Raw genomic sequence first — 16819 nt, 5'->3', positions numbered from 1 at the left:
ACAGATGGCAGCAGTGTTTTCTGAAAAGCGAATGACGATAATTTTTCGAACAGTTTGTATGAAGAGTCTGTTGTCTGAGGTAATATTGTGATTTGTGACGTTGTGCAGATGGCGGACGGTACGTGGAGGAGGCGAATGAACCACGAGTTGCATGAGCTGCAGGGAGAACCATCCATCGTCCACACCGCGAAAATCGCACCGCACATGCCACTTCGGCCTTAGTCTGAATAAATAATAATAATAACATTGAATTACATTTATTTTGTTCATATGAATTCGTTCCGCTTGTAACTATCAGAAACTTGATATATTTCTACATCTGATAAAATGAGATAGTTTAAAAGGAAAGCAGAGAGGTAGAACTCCCTTTGCTTCCGAAAAATAATTCTTTGTCTAGATAAGGCAGAGGTGATTACTCAGCTGAATTGAAAACTGTCTCATTGCGCATCTTGACTCTACAGCTTTTCATATACGACATTTAACTGTTAAGCGCGGCTTACCCATACGTTTAAGCGCCTAAGCGGAGGTGAAGAAATTGGCCCTAAGAGTCGATTTCTTCACCTCCGCTTAGGCCTTAAACCATGTTTAAGCGTATGGGTAAGCACCGCTTAAGAGTTAAAACTTAAGGTGCTTTCCCGAAATAGACCAAATCTGGTATAACATACAAACAAATCATTTTTCATATTTTCAAAGTTTATACTAAGCTAGAGTGAAAAAGTAATCTATGCAAGATTGAATCGTTACACGGCGAGGATACGAAGGTTATACCAAGTTATACTAATCGAGTATAAACTGCACGTAAACGTGGGGTCAACCAGGAGAAACGCAATTAGGATAGATTTTCCTCAGAGTGTACGCTTAAACCTGGTTTAGGCACTAAGCGGAGGTGAAGAAATCGGCCCTAAGCTCTTTCGTCTGTTTTTACTTACCTTCATTCGGTATAAAAATATCTAGTTATTTATAAAGGTTCATTCTTATCTTTTTATTACCCATGCACAGTAAAGCAAATCAATATTGGGTCTTTACATCCTATATTCTCATTTAATTGTGAATGAAGCTTTATGGAATACTTAAATAATAACTGCATTTAATATAATGTTGTTCCTTCTATTATCTTTTAGTTGTTCTTGTCCTTAGGCTGCACGTGAATCATAACCTTGATGGCGCCACCAAGGCCATGTCGCGATGTATTAAAAGCCTCAGCCGTTTCCTCAATATTGAAGTGATGGGTTATCAATCGTTTCACGTTTATTTTGCCACTCGCCACGAGACTCAATGCTGCTGGGTAGCTGTTGAACAAACAAAATATGTTATTGTTACTTATTCCATCAAATCAAAGCACTTGAAAAACGTACTCGTTGCAATAACGGAAAACGCCTCGAATGTCGACCTCACGTGCTAATGCATTTGCTAGTGGAAGCTTGACTTCAGATGCACCCATACCAACTAGAACGGCACATCCGCCAGATCGGGTGGCTAAAATTGACAGTCTCGATGTAGCTTCGGCTCCACTGCAATCAATAGTTTTGTCCGGTGCTCCACCGAATAAATCATGAACCTTTTTCACCACTTCTTGCTCTTTAGCCCCAATCTCAACTACCAAAGTCCCATCGGCTCCCAGTTCCTTGGCCACATCTAAACGATTCTGGAGTAGATCCGTCACAACGATTTTACCGGCTCCCATTGATTTCGCTGTAATGAGTGTTACCAAGCCGATCGGTCCAGCGCCAAGAATCAGAACTTCTGAACCCAAGCCAATACCAGCCCGGCGACATGCGTGCACTCCAACAGATAAAGGTTCCAGCAACGCCCCTTCTTCCATAGTCACATGGGATGGTAGTTTAAAGCAGAAGTCAGCGGGGTGGGTATAGAAGCGTGTAAGATTTCCGTCGTACGGTGGTGTTGCACAGAAGATCATTTCGTCGCACAGGTTGTAGCGACCACTCTTGCAAAAGTCACACACCCTGCATCCATAACCGGGCTCGATCGCCACCCGATCACCAGCCTTAAGGTGTTTAACCTTGGAACCAACCTTAGAAACAATACCCGAAGCTTCGTGACCAATCACCATTGGTTTTTGCACCACAAAGTCCCCACATCGTCCTTTGGCCAGATAATGCACGTCCGAACCGCAGATACCGACAGAATCCATTTCCAGGAGTACCTCTGAAAGGATATGAGACGAACTTAAAAGTGGACAAACGTTGAGCCCCGTTTAATATCACATACCATTATCCTTCGGCGTTGGAATGGGTCGTTGCTCCTAAAAACGAGACAAAAATGGTGTATTTTCGGTCTTATATAACTATATAAAATACTCACCAATCTTAAGTCCTCTACTCCGTACAGAACGGCAGTTAGGTTGTCCTTAGCCATAATGGTAATTAGATTGACCAAAACTTAGAATGAACACCACAGATCGACTCCTCTCAACGAAAGTTAAATGTAGAATACGACTGAAATGAGCAACAAGTCATCGCAACAACTTATCTTATAAAACGAATATGGGAGCCGGTTAGCTATCAGCTGAACGAAGCTAATGCATTGCTCTGTATTATAAACACACTTTTAAAAGTTTACTGCTTGATGGTTCAAGCGCAAATGCGAGTAATAAAAACGGACTGTAGATTTAGACAAACCCAAGATTTCAAACTAATGACTGTTTTGGAATAATTTTACCAGAGGATGTTTAAGCTTTGGTTTGAAAGGCAAATAAAAACAGAAAAATTGTTTTTTTTTCATTCGTCAATTCTTTCAATTAATTACGTTTACACAAACTGAAACACTAGTTTAATTGAAAACGCCATCAATTATTTTCAATAATTGAGAGACTCACATGCTCAACGTGTTGATGTTTACTTATGATAATGAATATCACTGATATAAATATGTGGTGAAAGATTGTGAAAGAAGGCAAACGCAAAGCTCATCCCGATACGAAGAATGGAGAATGCGCAGTAGATACGAAATACAAAACCAATGACCATTCTTTACGAGCGTAGAGCGCGTACATAGATACAAACGAACGACTGGTTTCAACATGCCCTCCTACTCCTAGTATTGGTTACGACTTGTCCAAACTGCCGGTATTGGCCGGATGGATGCTAGTATTGAACCAACCAAACGGATAAGATTCACTCCGGTAGATTGCAGAAGTAAATCTCAAAACAAATGGTCACCCTGCAGGTCAGATAGCATATCTCTCATATATAACATATTACGTAGACAGATCCAATGCATGAAACCCGCAGGAGGGATTGCCAAATGTAACGACTAAAATTTTTCTGTTGTTGTTGAACACACATAAAGAATGCATGTGCACGGATAAATTACGCTGGCAAAGGTTTTATCGTTTGCATCCGAAAAAGCATGAAGCTCTATACTTAATATCTTGGTATTCTAACTTCTTCAAGCGTTGCTGTTTGTTGAAGCCATTCATTCAATTTCGCAATCAACCCATCATCGGGTAGTCTATCGTCCCAATCTATCAAGAAATAATATTTTCAAATGGATTGTGATAGGACATAGTACGTTTAGGGGATCAAAAATACCCATCTTCTTCTTCTTATTGGCATTACATCCCCACAGTGTTGACATTCAGAACAGGTGGCTTGGATCTGGAGAACAACGCATCCCTGCATTTTTTTCTTGTTGAGGGAAACTGGATTCATGCTTGCCAGCTGGTTTTACATTTCATCCTCTAACCACCGCGAAAACTCGTGAAAATCGACGATCGTGTCCTGTTTTATTAGAAACGCCTTGTGTCGCATCCACATTTGCTTGCTAAACGCAGTTAGCTTCCAATCCAGGTTTCGTAGAAGTTCAAGTCTGTTAGCTACTATCCACTCAGTACGTCCGAAATTAGATCTTAGCATCCGCATGATTAGGCTGACATTTTCAGCAGCAGGAAGTTGACACTTCACAGCTTTGCGTGCCTTACCTTGCAAGGCTTTGTTCAATCGCCTGATGTTCTCTCTATCGGATAACTTGCACTCCTCGGTGGATGTCTTGAATTCGTTCTCGAATACCGGCCAATCAGTGATGTTTCCTGAAAATTGCGGTAAATCTTTCGCATGAAGGCCTTGAAGCGCCTTGAAAGCATGACACAACACTTCGGTCACATCATTTTTGGCACCTACATCACGATGAACAGCATTCGTATGGACATTATTTTCTGCGTGCAGTCCTGTACACGTTGCATTGAATGGCAGCTCGATAGTGCTGAGTAAGATCGCCAACGTGTGATTGGGTGGCAGCCAATCAACGCAAGGATGTGCAAGCTGAGGATAAAAGGCCGTTTCTTCAACTATAGCATCATCAACGTGCACTGCCCACACGAAGGGAGATCCGACGACGAGAAAGAAGCGTTCTATGCGCAGCTGGAGCAGACATACGATGGATGCCCACTGCGGGACGTCAAAATCGTCATCGGTGACATGAACGCTCAGGTAAGAAGGGAGGAAATGTATAGACCGGTCATCGGACCGGATAGTCTGCATACCGTATCGAACGACACCGGCCAACGATGCATAAACTTTGCAGCCTCCCGCGGAATGGTAGTCCGAAGCACTTTCTTCCTTCGCAAGAATATCCACAAGGCCACATGGAAATCACCTAATCAAGTAACGGAAAACCAAATCGACCACGTTCTAATCGACGGTAAATTCTTCTCCGACATCACGAACGTACGCACTTACCGCAGTGCGAATATTGGATCCGACCACTACCTCGTTGCAGTATGTCTGCGCTCAAAACTCTCGACGGTGTACAACACGCGTCGGAGTCGTCCGCCGCGGCTAAACATTGGGCGGCTACAAGACGGTAGACTAGCCCAAGACTACGCGCAGCAGCTGGAAGTGGCACTCCCAACGGAAGAGCAGCTAGGCGCAGCATCTCTTGAAGATGGCTGGCAAGATATTCGATCCGCCATTGGAAGCATCGCAACCGCTGCACTTGGCATGGTGCCCCCGGATCAGAGAAACGACTGGTATGACGGAGGAAAAAGCGCCAGCAGGCACTGGCTAGAGCGCTGCACTGGGTGATTACCAAGGTTTGGGAGGATGAGGTTCTGCCGCAGGAGTGGATGGAAGGTGTCGTGTGCCGCCTACAAGGTACTCTCCCAAATTTTATGCCGCCCACTAATACCAATTGCAATAGAGTTCGTGGGGCAGTACCAGGCGGGATTTATGGGTGAACGCTCTACCACAGACCAGGTGTTCGCCATACGTCAGGTATTGCAGAAATGCCGCGAATACAACGTGCCCACACATCATCTATTTATCGACTTCAAAGCCGCATATGATACAATCGATCGAGACCAGCTATGGCAGCTAATGCACGGAAACGGATTTCCGGATAAACTGATACGGTTGATCAAGGCGACGATGGATCGGGTGATGTGCGTAGTTCGAGTTTCAGGGGCATTCTCGAGTCCCTTCGAAACGCGTAGAGGGTTACGGCAAGGTGATGGTCTTTCGTGTCTGCTGTTCAACATCGCATTTTCAGCAGGTGAAAATGGTTCTCGACAACGATCCGACGGGCACAAGAAGGCGAGGTGCGCAGCGGGCAAGGTGGATCGATCAGGTGGAAGATGACTTGCGGACCCTCCGTAGACTGCGTGGTTGGCGACGTGTAGCCATGGACCGAGCCGAATGGAGAAGACACTTATATACCGCACAGGCCACTTCGGCCTTAGTCAGAATAAATAATAATTCAACATCGCTTTGGAGGGAGTACACGAGTGGTACGATTTTCACGAAGTCCGTCCATTTATTTTGTTTCACCGACGATATTGATATCAAGGCACGTAACTTTGAGAGGATGGAGGAAGCCTACATCAGATTGAAAAGCGAAGCTAAACGGATTGGACTAGTCATCAACACGTCGAAGACGAAGTACATGATAGGAAGAGGCTCAAGAGAGGTCAATGTAAGCCACCCACCACGAGTTTCTATCGGTGGGGACGAAATAGAGGTGGTTGAAGAATTTGTGTACTTGGGCTCACTGGTGACCGCCGATAACGATACCAGCAGAGAAATTCGAAGACGCATAGTGGCTGGAAATCGTACGTACTTTGGACTCCGCAAAACGCTCCGATCGAATAGAGTTCGCCGCCGTACCAAATTGACTATCTACAAAATGCTTATTAGACCGGTAGTTCTCTACGGACACGAGATCTGGACGATGCTCGTGGAGGACCAACGCGTACTGGGAGTTTTTGAAAGGAAAGTGTTGCGTACCATCTATGGTGGGGTGCAGATGGCGGACGGTACGTGGAGGAGGCCAATGAATCACGAGTTGCATCAGCTGTTGGGAGAACCATCCATCGTTCACACCGCGAAAAGCGGAAGACGGCGGTGGGCCGGGCACGTAGCCAGAATGTCGGACAGTAACCCGGTGAAAATGGTTCTCGACAACGATCCGACGGGCACAAGAAGGCGAGGTGCGCAGCGGGCAAGGTGGATGGATCAGGTGGAAGATGCCTTGCGAACCCGCCGTAGACTGCGTGGTTGGCGACGTGTAGCCATGGACCGAGCCGAATGGAGAAGACTCTTATATAGCGCACAGGCCACTTCGGCCCAATTGATGAACTTTGTAAAAAACTTAAAAATCACTATAAAGTATTAAAAATAATTCGGCCTTAGTCTGAATAAATAACAATAATAATACCATTTATGGTGGGGTGCAAATGGCGGACGGTGAAATAGGACACGAAAATAAGACGACTACGGTGGGCCGGGCATGTAGCCAGGATGTCGGATACAAACCCGATGAAAATGACTCTCGACAACGATCCAATGGGCATGAGAAAGCATAGAGCGCAGCGAGCAAGGTGTATCGATCAGACGATCCGCTTGAATAATTCCAAACATGCATTCTTCTATATACAGCATGTGTAATGCTTCGTGCACGACAGATGTCCACTTCAGCTCTTATGTCAACCTTAATGCTATCCAATAAGCAGCTCGTAGTTATTCCCATCCATCTTATGTCCATTTGTTGACAAAAAAAAACGAGGAGGACGGGAACAACGTCGAGCTATTTCGAGCTATTGCTCATTGGACAGCATTCTTATTTTGAACCTTTTCAAATTCTAATTGAGCACGAAACTTCATATTTAATAAGCACCGAAGCAAGAAAAACAATGCAGCATATCATTATGAGTTTGAGCTACATCTTTAGTATTAAAATGAATCACAAAAACTTAACGAATTTATTGAATAATGTTTAAAACCTAATAACCTAATTAAACCTAAGTGTTTTTATTTCATAGAAACAAGAACGGCAATTTAGTGCCTCCCATTTTCTGTAATTTATATCTTTTGAAACCTTAATTTACAAACTTCTTGTTGTTGTTCGTATCTCTCGGAACCAGATGGATCAGAACTTTATTGCCCTCGCCCTCACTAGCAACTCGGAACGCCTCGTGCACATTTTTCAGGTCGAAGTGATGCGAAGCCAATGGCTTTATGTTCACATACCCGCTGGCAACAATTTCCAACGCCGCCGGAAAGCTGCGAAAGAAATATACAGCGAAGTGATGCATAAATAACATTTTGTTCTTTATGAACGCATGTGTTTAGGTATTAATACTCACTCGTGATTGAATCGCATAGCCGTCAAAATGTTAATTTCCCGCGATATGGCATCCACCATTGGCACTTTGACGTCGTCGTTCCCGAGTCCAACGAGACAGATCTGTCCGGCGTTTCGGGTGGCCCTGATCGAAATTCGAATACCGGGTTCAGAACCAGTACACTCCAACACACGATCAGCAGGTCCTCCTAATATCTCGTGAATGCGTTTCACAAGATCGCCTTCTTTGTCGTCTTTAGTTATCGCGATCGTACCGGTCACTCCTAATTTCTTCGCCAAATCAAGCCGATGCTTTGCCCTAGCCAAATCAAGAATTACGGTTCGCGTAGCTCCCATCGCTTTGGCAGCAATCAAGCACATCAGGCCGATTGGACCTGCTCCGAAAATGATTACCCTACTTCCTAAACGAATGTCAGCGATCCGAGTAGCGTAGACAGCAACCGAGAGCGGCTCCAGCATAGCGCCTTCTTCCATCGATACATGGTCTGGCAGTTTGTAGCAACAGTCCGCATACTGAGCATAGAAGTTTGAACAATTCCCGTCGTGCTTTTGCGTGGTGCAATGCTTTCCATCAAGACAAACATTGTATTTGCCTACCTTGCACAGGTCACATGTACGACATCCGGCGGCAGGCTCAATGGCAACCCGATCGCCAACCTTCAAATGAGTAACTTTGCTGCCAACTTTGCGCACGATTCCCGATGATTCATGCCCCAGGACAATCGGTTTAATCAGCATTTGGGAACCGAAGCCACCCTCCTTCAGGAAATGGATGTCGGTTCCACAGATTCCACAGCAGTCCACTTCGAGAAGTACCTCGTTGAATGCCGGCTCGGGAATTGATCGTTGCTCTAGGCGAAGATCGTTTGGTCCGTGCACTACGGCTGCAAGGTTCTGGTGGGGTGCCATCATTAACAGACTCGGACTAACTAATTGTCAACCCCGGCTGAGGGATGATGTTTTTATATTGGAAGGGATAATCCTGGACCAAAATATGAGCTGTTATTTGCTCCCACGAAGCTACATTAACCGTTGATAAGGATATTGTTGATGTTTGCTTATTATACTTTCTCTTATCACCGCTTATCATGTTGTCACATTTCACCCTCATTATGAATAACACTCTATTTATTGGAGTATAACGATATTACTCGCTCTCGCTTGCATTGAGTTATTTAAAAATTGGTTTGATAAAAGTATGCTTTTCCGTGATTGGATCCAAAAGTCAACCGTTGATGAATCGTGTAGGATCAACAACAACAAGCGAGCGTGATTATCTTTAAAAATTGAAAACATCAATCGTTTTCAAATGGCTGCAATCACGCTAAGTAGTTGTTAGTTACGAGAAGGCAGATTACTGCCAATCATTTTGTGCACTATTGAACGCCTTGGGCGCCAATCAAGTTTATGCAATTTCCTATATAGTCAGCACATAAGCTCCCTAACGGCGTCATTCCGATTCAAATACACTTAACGGGAGGAAGCAGCTTCGTTTACAATCTTCTATAATGGCGAAAAGATCGAGCATGGGTGCGGTGATCCATGGTGTTGAAGACATGCGGATGGTAAAATCAACATGATCTTGCAATATCATGTGTTTATCGCTAATATTATTATAATTTATAGGAAAAAGTTCCAATCCCTACACCGCGCGATAACGAAGTTCTACTGGAGATAGATTGCGTCGGAATATGCGGAACGGATGTACACGTGCTCACCCACGGTGGATTCGGCGAATACGTCCTAAAGAAGCCCATGGTCATTGGACACGAATCGTCTGGAGTGGTGATCGGAACCGGGAAGGCCGTTAAACGTCTCAAAGTAGGTGATCGTGTCGCGGTAGAGCCCGCTATAGGCTGTAAAGTGTGCAAGCTGTGTAAGGCCGGTCGATACAATCTTTGTCCGGATGGTATTTACAGTGCCACTCCGCCGATTCACGGATCGCTTCAAAACTATTATACGCATCCCGAAGATTGTTGCTTCAAGTTACCGCCGAATGTGACCATGGAAGAAGGTGCCCTTCTGGAACCACTTGCCGTCGGCGTCCACAGCTGTAGGATCGCAGATATTCAGCTTGGTTCAAATGTTCTGGTTTTTGGTGCTGGACCCATCGGAATGGTGACCATTTTGGTAGCAAAAGCTATGGGTGCAGACAAGGTGTGCGTTCTTGATCTGGTGCAAAGTAAGTTGGATATTGCCAAGGAGATCGGAGCGGATTACACACTGCTGATCCAGAAAAGCGACAACGAAGATGACATTGTCAAAAAAATTCATGGACTCATGGGTTGCGCCCCGGACATTTCAATCGAATGTACCGGAGCAGAACCGTGTGTCCGTTTGGCAATTTTGGCCACTGAAATTGGAGGAGTTGTGACACTAGTTGGTATCGGTAATACCAATATGAATCTACCCATCACGATCGCCCTGGTACGAGAGGTGGAAATACGATCTGGATTTCGGTATGCCAATGCCTACCCGGCTGCGCTCGCCATGGTCGCGAATGGAACAATTGATGCAACCCGGCTCATTACGCATCACTTCAATCTGAATGAATCGCTGGAAGCATTCAAAACAGCTCGCTACGGCTTGGAGGGTGCAATCAAGGTCATGATCCACTGTCAACCTCGTAATAAAAACAATCTAGTTAAGAAACTGTAGAAATCACAACAACAAAAATCCAATTGCGTATTACATTATATGCTATATTGATAAAGTGGGAGTCATTATACCACTGTGAATTAGACATGTGTCTACCGATTACTTTATCTACGGCTGGAACATCAACGTACATATATATGTCTGACCGGAGCTCAGACAGGGGCTCGTTTAGCGATGACATATGTGTTCTGCCATACGCCTGTCGGAGGGGGAAATTATGTCATTTTCACATTATCAGGCTATATGACCTGCGTGTGCGGAGTAATTATTGAATTATTAATCAAGAGCTGTTTACTAGATCATAGGTTCTCAAACTGTGGGTCGCAATCCTCATGGGGATCGTTCGCTGATATTTTGGTCGTCGCGATTTGATTCACTCTTTAGTCTCTATTTCGTTCTCAAGATGAATACTAGCTTTTAAACTCAGTAATGAATCCCATTAGAGAACTAATTTTACGAAGTCATTTGATTGTTACCCATGAAGTAGCATTCCGGATTTTTCCCTCATGTCGGTGTTTGAATCAAACATGGTAAAAATCTCTACAAAAAATGAACGAAGAATCAATAATTATCTTCAAATTTTACATAATCAAATATACTAAAAATCTACTTAAATATAACAAATAAAGGAATAACAAATGTGATTAGAAAATTATTTAGAGCTTTTTAGTGGAATGTCTTCACTTGTCATGACGGGACTCAGTTACTGTTTAGGTCGAAATACAAACCTGTAAAGTTACAATCAACCGGAGACGAGCCAGCCTCGGGCTGAAAGTCTCCTTAATAAAGACACAAAAAAAGGCAGCAGGTAAGGATCGTATCGGAGCTGAGCTCATCAAGATGGGCTCGAGAAAGCTAGCCACTTGCCTGCACAAACTGATTGTCAGAATCTGGGAAATTTAACGGCTACCGGAGGAGCGGAAGGAAGGGATCCCATCTACAAGAAAGGCGACAACAAGCTGAAGTGTAAGAACTTTCGAGCGATCACCATTCTTAATGCCGCCTACAAAGCGATATCCCAGATCATCTTCCGTCGTCTGTCACCAATATTGAATGAGCTTGTGGGAAGAAGACGAGCGCTTAAGGTCACTCCTGACGGAATCCAAGTTTAAAAGTGCTCGCGTTTTCGGGGACACACCACTCGATACGGAAGCAACGCACAACTGTCATTTTTATTAGTTCACGCATGCTGCGACGCAGCAAAGCTAAATCAACAAAAATGACAGTTGTGCGCCGCCTCTGAATTGAGTGGTGTGCCCACGAAAACGCGAGCACTTTAGAACTTGGATTCCGTCAGGAGTGACCTTAAGACCTTCTTTGGCGTGGTGCCAGAGGACGGTGTGTGGCGGCGAAGGATGAAGCAGGAGCTTGCCCAACTCTACGGCGAATCAAGTATCCAGAAGGTAGCTAAAGCCGGAAGAGTACGATGGGCAGGGCATGTTGCAACAATGCCGGACAGCAGCCATGCAAAGGTGGTGTTCGCTTCCGACCCGACAGGTACAAGAAGGCGTGGAGCGCAGTGAACGAGGTGGGCCTTCGATTGTCTTAATCACGTGAAGCGAGCCGAGTCCTCTGCAGTGGCCTCAACCATCTCCTGGGATGTGATATGGTGGAGAGTAACGTACAAAAGTCGCTCTTCCATAATTCTAACCAGAGCATTAGTGATTAATCATAGATTTAATCATGATTTATGAATAATGGGTGATTTATCCATTATTCATTAATAATAATCACATCAAATCATTTTAATTATTCATTATTCACTAATCGTTAATTATAGAATTTTATATTCAATTATCAATCACTAATCACATTCATGATTGTTTTGAATTTATTCATTAATCATCAATTTTAACCATTGCATATATCGCTTTTATTCATCAATCTTTGATCATAATCATTTACGTTTCATACCTTTCAATAAACCAATTTGGTAAAAATGTTCCTTGATAATTGATCAATATGCAAACCATTCAATTTGATTATTCATAATCATTAATCATTAATCATACCGATCTTTAATCATTAATCATACACATATTGTGTCAGCATTTAATCACGATCGGTAATCGTTAATCATACTCCAAACGGTTTATTCATTAATCGTAATCGTTAATCATTGTCAAAAAATAATTCAATCGTTAATCATAATCATTAATCATTGTCAAAAATGATTAAATCATTAATCATAATCTTTAATAGAGTTAATAGAGTTGAATTGTTTAATCATAACAAATTTAATCATTCATTGGAAGCGTTAATCATTAACGCTCTGATTCTAACTTTAGCTATCTAATTACACACTACATGTACGGTCTAGGAAGTTTTCGGGATGGAAACTTTCTCGACATCCTGGGCATAGTGTATCCATTTTTCTTGCCACACAAGATATATACTCTTGCGGGCAAAGAAAAGCTTTCAATTAAAAACTGAAGAAATTCTAAAAGAATAAGGTACGGTGGGGTAAGTGGGTATGGTTATCGTATAGTTCATGTTCATGAAGTCATAAAAGTTGAATATAATATTGAAAATGATCATGTTTATGACACAACGAATTATCTATCCAATCTTTATATGCCTGCGAAGAAATTAAAAAAAAAACCTGATCAATCCGCCTAGCGATGATGATGCCTTTCTCGCTCGTTCAAAATGGTTGATAAACATATAAAATCACTAATTGGTGAATAAGACTTATTTTTCACATTTATTTATACCAGATGAACCGGCCTAGGGTTGAAAATCTCGTGAATAAAGATAGATTGAATTGAAAATTTACATTTGTTATAATTTCTCCCGGATGCAATTTGTTGCAAACAAATCGGATGAGGTTAAGTGCCCGTTTTATTTATTAGTTTATTTTCGGGATACTCAAATTCATTTATTACATTCTTTATGCTTAGCTTAGCTTAGCAGAGTAAAATCAGCAGTGATTCAAATCGTTCGGGGCTGTCAGTTTGAATATGAATCTGAAACATTAATTTTCCCAGCAGCTGTTCTAGATTTAGTTTTTATACCAGTCAACTGTCAAAAAAATAAAACTGGTATAACGCTCCGTTCTATTTTCTGCAGATTTGAACCACGATTGAATCACGAGATTCAAATATTTTTCAATGAATTATTGGCAGTGGCTGATTTTCTACTCGCCGCTGCCACATCCAGGCGCTATAGTATATGCGCAAAACAGCCGGCATGAGTTAACCGCCAGAAATTTGTATGGTGAAAGACATCTAACGCGGGTTTTCTCGAAAATAGAAACTTTTCATGAAAAACTATTTGGTACCGGTTATGTAGGAAGGTGTCTGCTACTACGCCTGCCAAATATTTTTTCGATGGAGATGCTTAATCTTGAGAAATCGAACCTTAGATGCCTTTCGCCATACTGATTTCAGAAAGTTAACTCCTAGTGTGCCGCTGTAACTACGCTCAAAGCAGGCGATTCATTGTTTTGGTGTATGGATGCGTCATTTTATCTACGGATCAATCCACTTTGCAATTCCGGCGCCTTTCTTGACAGTAACATAATGATTTCAATGAATTATTGGCAGTGGCTGATTTACTACCCGCCGCTGTCACATCCAGGCGCTATTGTATATGCGCAAAATAGCCAGCATGAGTTAACCGCCAGATATTTATATGGCGAAAGACATCTAACGCGAGTTTTCTCAAGATTAGGAACTTTTCATGAAAAACTATTTGGTACCGGTTATGAAGGATGGTGTCCGCTACTACGCCTACCAAATATTTTTTCGATTAAGGTTCTTATTTTCGAGATATTAAACATTAGATGCCTTTCGCCATATTGATTTCCAAAAGTTAACTCCTAGTGTGCCGCTGTAAGCACGCTCAAAGCAGGCGATTCATTAATTGAAAATTTGAAAAACATGAATAGAACACTGCTGGGTAAACCAGCGAGTTTGTTCTATTTTGCTCCAGATTCAAACTAGAATAGTGGTCGAAAATTTAGAATGAAACTGAATCACTCCTGATTTCACCCTTAGACTGACTGTACATATTGATTCTTATGGGTGAATAGCATTGCGGTGTATCGTTTGGCGCGGCCGTACCTTTCGACAGTCATTCGCCGCGTGAAGTTTTGTGCAAGTACCCATTCGGGAACATTACAAACGCCGCGCAGTGTATCATATCCAGAAAATCGGACAATACGGTTTTCGCGTTTTCTGATTAATCTAATCATTTATGAAAGCTGAAATAGTCGCAAATTGGAAGAAAATTTTGTTTTCTTTGGGATGATCTTCCATCCGGTGTGTGCTTGCATATGATTTTTCCGATTAAACAGCACATCTCTTGCAGTGCCTCCACCGCACAATCTTGGTTATGATGAATTCCCGGATTTTTAATTCGCGGCTTACTTGGGTGGGATTTGTTTTCAACAGCTGCTTAAAGACTTTGGGAAGCCATTGCCAGTGGAAAACATGAGACTATATAACAAAAAGTGAAGTTAGTTTGATGGAGAAAATTTGATTTTGAATGTGAATAATCGCTTCTGACGACTTTTCTCCCAAACTCTCGCAGCGCACTCTACCACTGGATCCTTCTCGAATCCGCCTATTGGAAGTTGCATTGAATGAACACAATGACGTTTCAGCAGTGCACTGTTTACTTAAAAAAAATTGCTCATATATTTTTCATCTTTCGTATTTTTTGAAGATATTTTCTGCTTTGGTCAGTTTATTTTATATACTTCCTTTCTTCCAGTTCGATGGTTCCATTAATATTGAGTAATAGAGTATTAAGACTGTGAATTGTGCCGTGTGATGTGTCTTGATGTTGTATTTTTTATTCCCACTTAAAATATATGTTTGAATTTTACCATAAAATCGATCTGTTTTAGAAAATAATGAGGCAAAGGAAAAAATCAAAAATCATTTTATTCATTATGTTGTACTTTCTGTTGATTGTTTTTGTTGATGTTTTCACCACTATATATTTATTCTCTTTATTCAAAAGTATTCATCGAATTCATTTTTGCTGTTTGTATTTAACACTAGCAAACCCGACGAACTTCAGAAATCGAAGAAAGAAAGAACTTCAGAAACGAAAATCAGCTTTCTTGATGATTTCTTCTTCCGTTTCTTCATTTTCACTCCTCATTCACTTTTCGCAAAAATTTGTGATACGCCATTCCTATAAATTGTATTTTGACGGGAAAAATAAAAAAAAACTTCCAAGCACGGAAAATATGGAGATGTTGTAAGCTGTTGTATTGTATAAGTAAAAATATGATATAATTTTATCGCCTTGAGCAGACCACATCATGCTTTCGTGCTGTGCGGTTCTATTTTCTCTCTTTGCGGAAGGAAGTTTTTAATACTACCCGAAGCTATTTTAATTTCAACGGTGCTTCTTAGCGCTATTTGTACCCACTGATCCCGTTACGATCTTTGCAAGGACCCGTGCCTTCGTTTTACGTTGGACCCGTTTGCGGAAGTAAAATTCCGACAAGCGGTGGTAATCCTGCAGGGACACCGTTCTGGGAAAAAAACCTCTTAGAAGGTCACGTCTCCACGCTCAGCCATGAGCATTAAGGGGGAGTCTCTGAATTCTCCACTTCCTTCAAAGAAACAAGGTTTCAAGACCGTCCTGCCAAAGCGCGGAAAAAATAGAAGGAAGCTGGAGAATTCAAATATTCCTTCTAACTCTAATATCGGAAATAATTCTTCTCCAATCGAACTGAGCAATCAGTTCGATTTGATTAATGATGAAATTGACCAAATCGAATATACCCCTAGCCCAGGTGATTCGATTCATGCGAAAAAGCAAAGGATTCCGCCAATTGTGGTATCTGTTGCCGAGTTTTCTGGCTTCCGGAATGAGATTTTGAGTAACCTTCAGGGGATCAAGGTTTCATTTCAGATTGCGAGGAAGGGTGACTGCCGCGTTTTGCCGGGATCCTTTGACGATCGCAAACGTCTTCTTCAGTATTTAACTGAGAAGCGCCATAAATTCTTCACATACGACGACAAAACTGAGCGATTGTTCAAAGTCTTGAAAGGTCTCCCCAGTGATGATAAATCCAATGGATGAGATTAAAATTGAAATTTCTCAATTACTTGGATTTTCACCAGTCCAAGTAATTAAGATGAAAAAGAAATCCCACTCTGGTACTTCCCAGAGGGACATTTCTCAAGAATTTTATTTAGTTCATTTTAACAAAAGTGAACTAAATAATATGAAAAGTTTGGAAAAGGCCTGTATTATGTCCCATGTCCGTGTTACATGGGAACATTTCCGCAGGCCTGGGGGAAATTTTCAAAAACCCCACTCAGTTCCGTAAGTGCCACAAGTGGGGTCATGGAACCAAACATTGTCACATGGTTGCTAAATGCATGATTTGTGGTGAAACCTCTCACGCCAAGGACGCCTGTCCTGTGAGAGAAGATTCCAATAAATTTAAGTGCGCAAACTGTGGGGCAATCATAAATCCAATTTCTGGGAATGCCCTTCACGCAAAAAGTTTTGAATTCCGTGCAAAATTGATGACAGGAAATTCCAATCGGATCCCAGATTCGACGGGTAGAAATTTTTCAAACGCTCAAATTTCGAA

General features: G+C 42.2%; 3 protein-coding genes across 5 annotated transcripts; 1 reads left to right on the top strand and 2 right to left on the bottom strand.

The window, feature by feature from the left end:
* Positions 1-1014: 1014 nt before the first annotated feature.
* LOC134219335 (sorbitol dehydrogenase-like) lies at positions 1015-2974 on the bottom strand. Of its 2 annotated transcripts, XM_062698055.1 has the most exons (5): positions 2837-2974; positions 2323-2456; positions 2230-2263; positions 1356-2166; positions 1015-1289 (listed from the first exon to the last, which is right to left on the bottom strand). In XM_062698055.1, the coding sequence occupies exons 2-5, from the start codon at positions 2374-2376 to the stop codon at positions 1118-1120; spliced, it is 1071 nt and encodes a 356-aa protein (XP_062554039.1). In that variant the 5' UTR covers positions 2377-2456; positions 2837-2974; the 3' UTR covers positions 1015-1117. The 2 variants fall into 2 exon arrangements, with proteins under 2 accessions (XP_062554039.1, XP_062554038.1); XM_062698054.1 differs by lacking the exon at positions 2837-2974 and having other exon boundaries at positions 2323-2593.
* Positions 2975-7193: 4219 nt separating this feature from the next.
* LOC134228021 (sorbitol dehydrogenase-like) lies at positions 7194-8552 on the bottom strand. Of its 2 annotated transcripts, XM_062709785.1 has the most exons (3): positions 8194-8552; positions 7598-8109; positions 7194-7514 (listed from the first exon to the last, which is right to left on the bottom strand). In XM_062709785.1, the coding sequence occupies exons 1-3, from the start codon at positions 8506-8508 to the stop codon at positions 7331-7333; spliced, it is 1011 nt and encodes a 336-aa protein (XP_062565769.1). In that variant the 5' UTR covers positions 8509-8552; the 3' UTR covers positions 7194-7330. The 2 variants fall into 2 exon arrangements, with proteins under 2 accessions (XP_062565769.1, XP_062565768.1); XM_062709784.1 differs by having other exon boundaries at positions 7197-7514; positions 7598-8551.
* A 336-nt stretch (positions 8553-8888) lies between these two features.
* Positions 8889-10794, top strand: LOC134228022 (sorbitol dehydrogenase-like). The gene is made up of 2 exons (XM_062709786.1): positions 8889-9161; positions 9223-10794. The coding sequence occupies exons 1-2, from the start codon at positions 9105-9107 to the stop codon at positions 10252-10254; spliced, it is 1089 nt and encodes a 362-aa protein (XP_062565770.1). The 5' UTR covers positions 8889-9104; the 3' UTR covers positions 10255-10794.
* Positions 10795-16819: the final 6025 nt, after the last annotated feature.

The sequence above is a fragment of the Armigeres subalbatus genome, chromosome 3 (genome assembly GCF_024139115.2).
Source record: "Armigeres subalbatus isolate Guangzhou_Male chromosome 3, GZ_Asu_2, whole genome shotgun sequence".
Classification (NCBI taxonomy): Eukaryota; Metazoa; Arthropoda; class Insecta; order Diptera; family Culicidae; genus Armigeres; species Armigeres subalbatus.
Note: the sequence above shows the minus strand (reverse complement) of the source record. Positions and strands in the feature narration are given on the sequence as shown.

Bases quoted from the DNA above. Each gene is read 5' to 3' on its own strand.
- LOC134219335 (XM_062698055.1), bottom strand. From the start codon at position 2,376: ATGGCTAAGGACAACCTAACTGCCGTTCTGTACGGAGTAGAGGACTTA. The intron at 2,264-2,322 runs GTGAGTATTTTA...TCTCGTTTTTAG, and splicing joins GAGTAGAGGACTTAAGATTG to GAGCAACGACCCATTCCAAC. The intron at 1,290-1,355 runs GTACGTTTTTCA...TTTGTTCAACAG, and splicing joins GTTTTCCGTTATTGCAACGA to CTACCCAGCAGCATTGAGTC.
- LOC134228021 (XM_062709784.1), bottom strand. From the start codon at position 8,508: ATGATGGCACCCCACCAGAACCTTGCAGCCGTAGTGCACGGACCAAAC. The intron at 7,515-7,597 runs GTGAGTATTAAT...TTTCTTTCGCAG, and splicing joins GCTATGCGATTCAATCACGA to CTTTCCGGCGGCGTTGGAAA.
- LOC134228022 (XM_062709786.1), top strand. From the start codon at position 9,105: ATGGCGAAAAGATCGAGCATGGGTGCGGTGATCCATGGTGTTGAAGAC. The intron at 9,162-9,222 runs GTAAAATCAACA...TATAATTTATAG, and splicing joins GTGTTGAAGACATGCGGATG to GAAAAAGTTCCAATCCCTAC.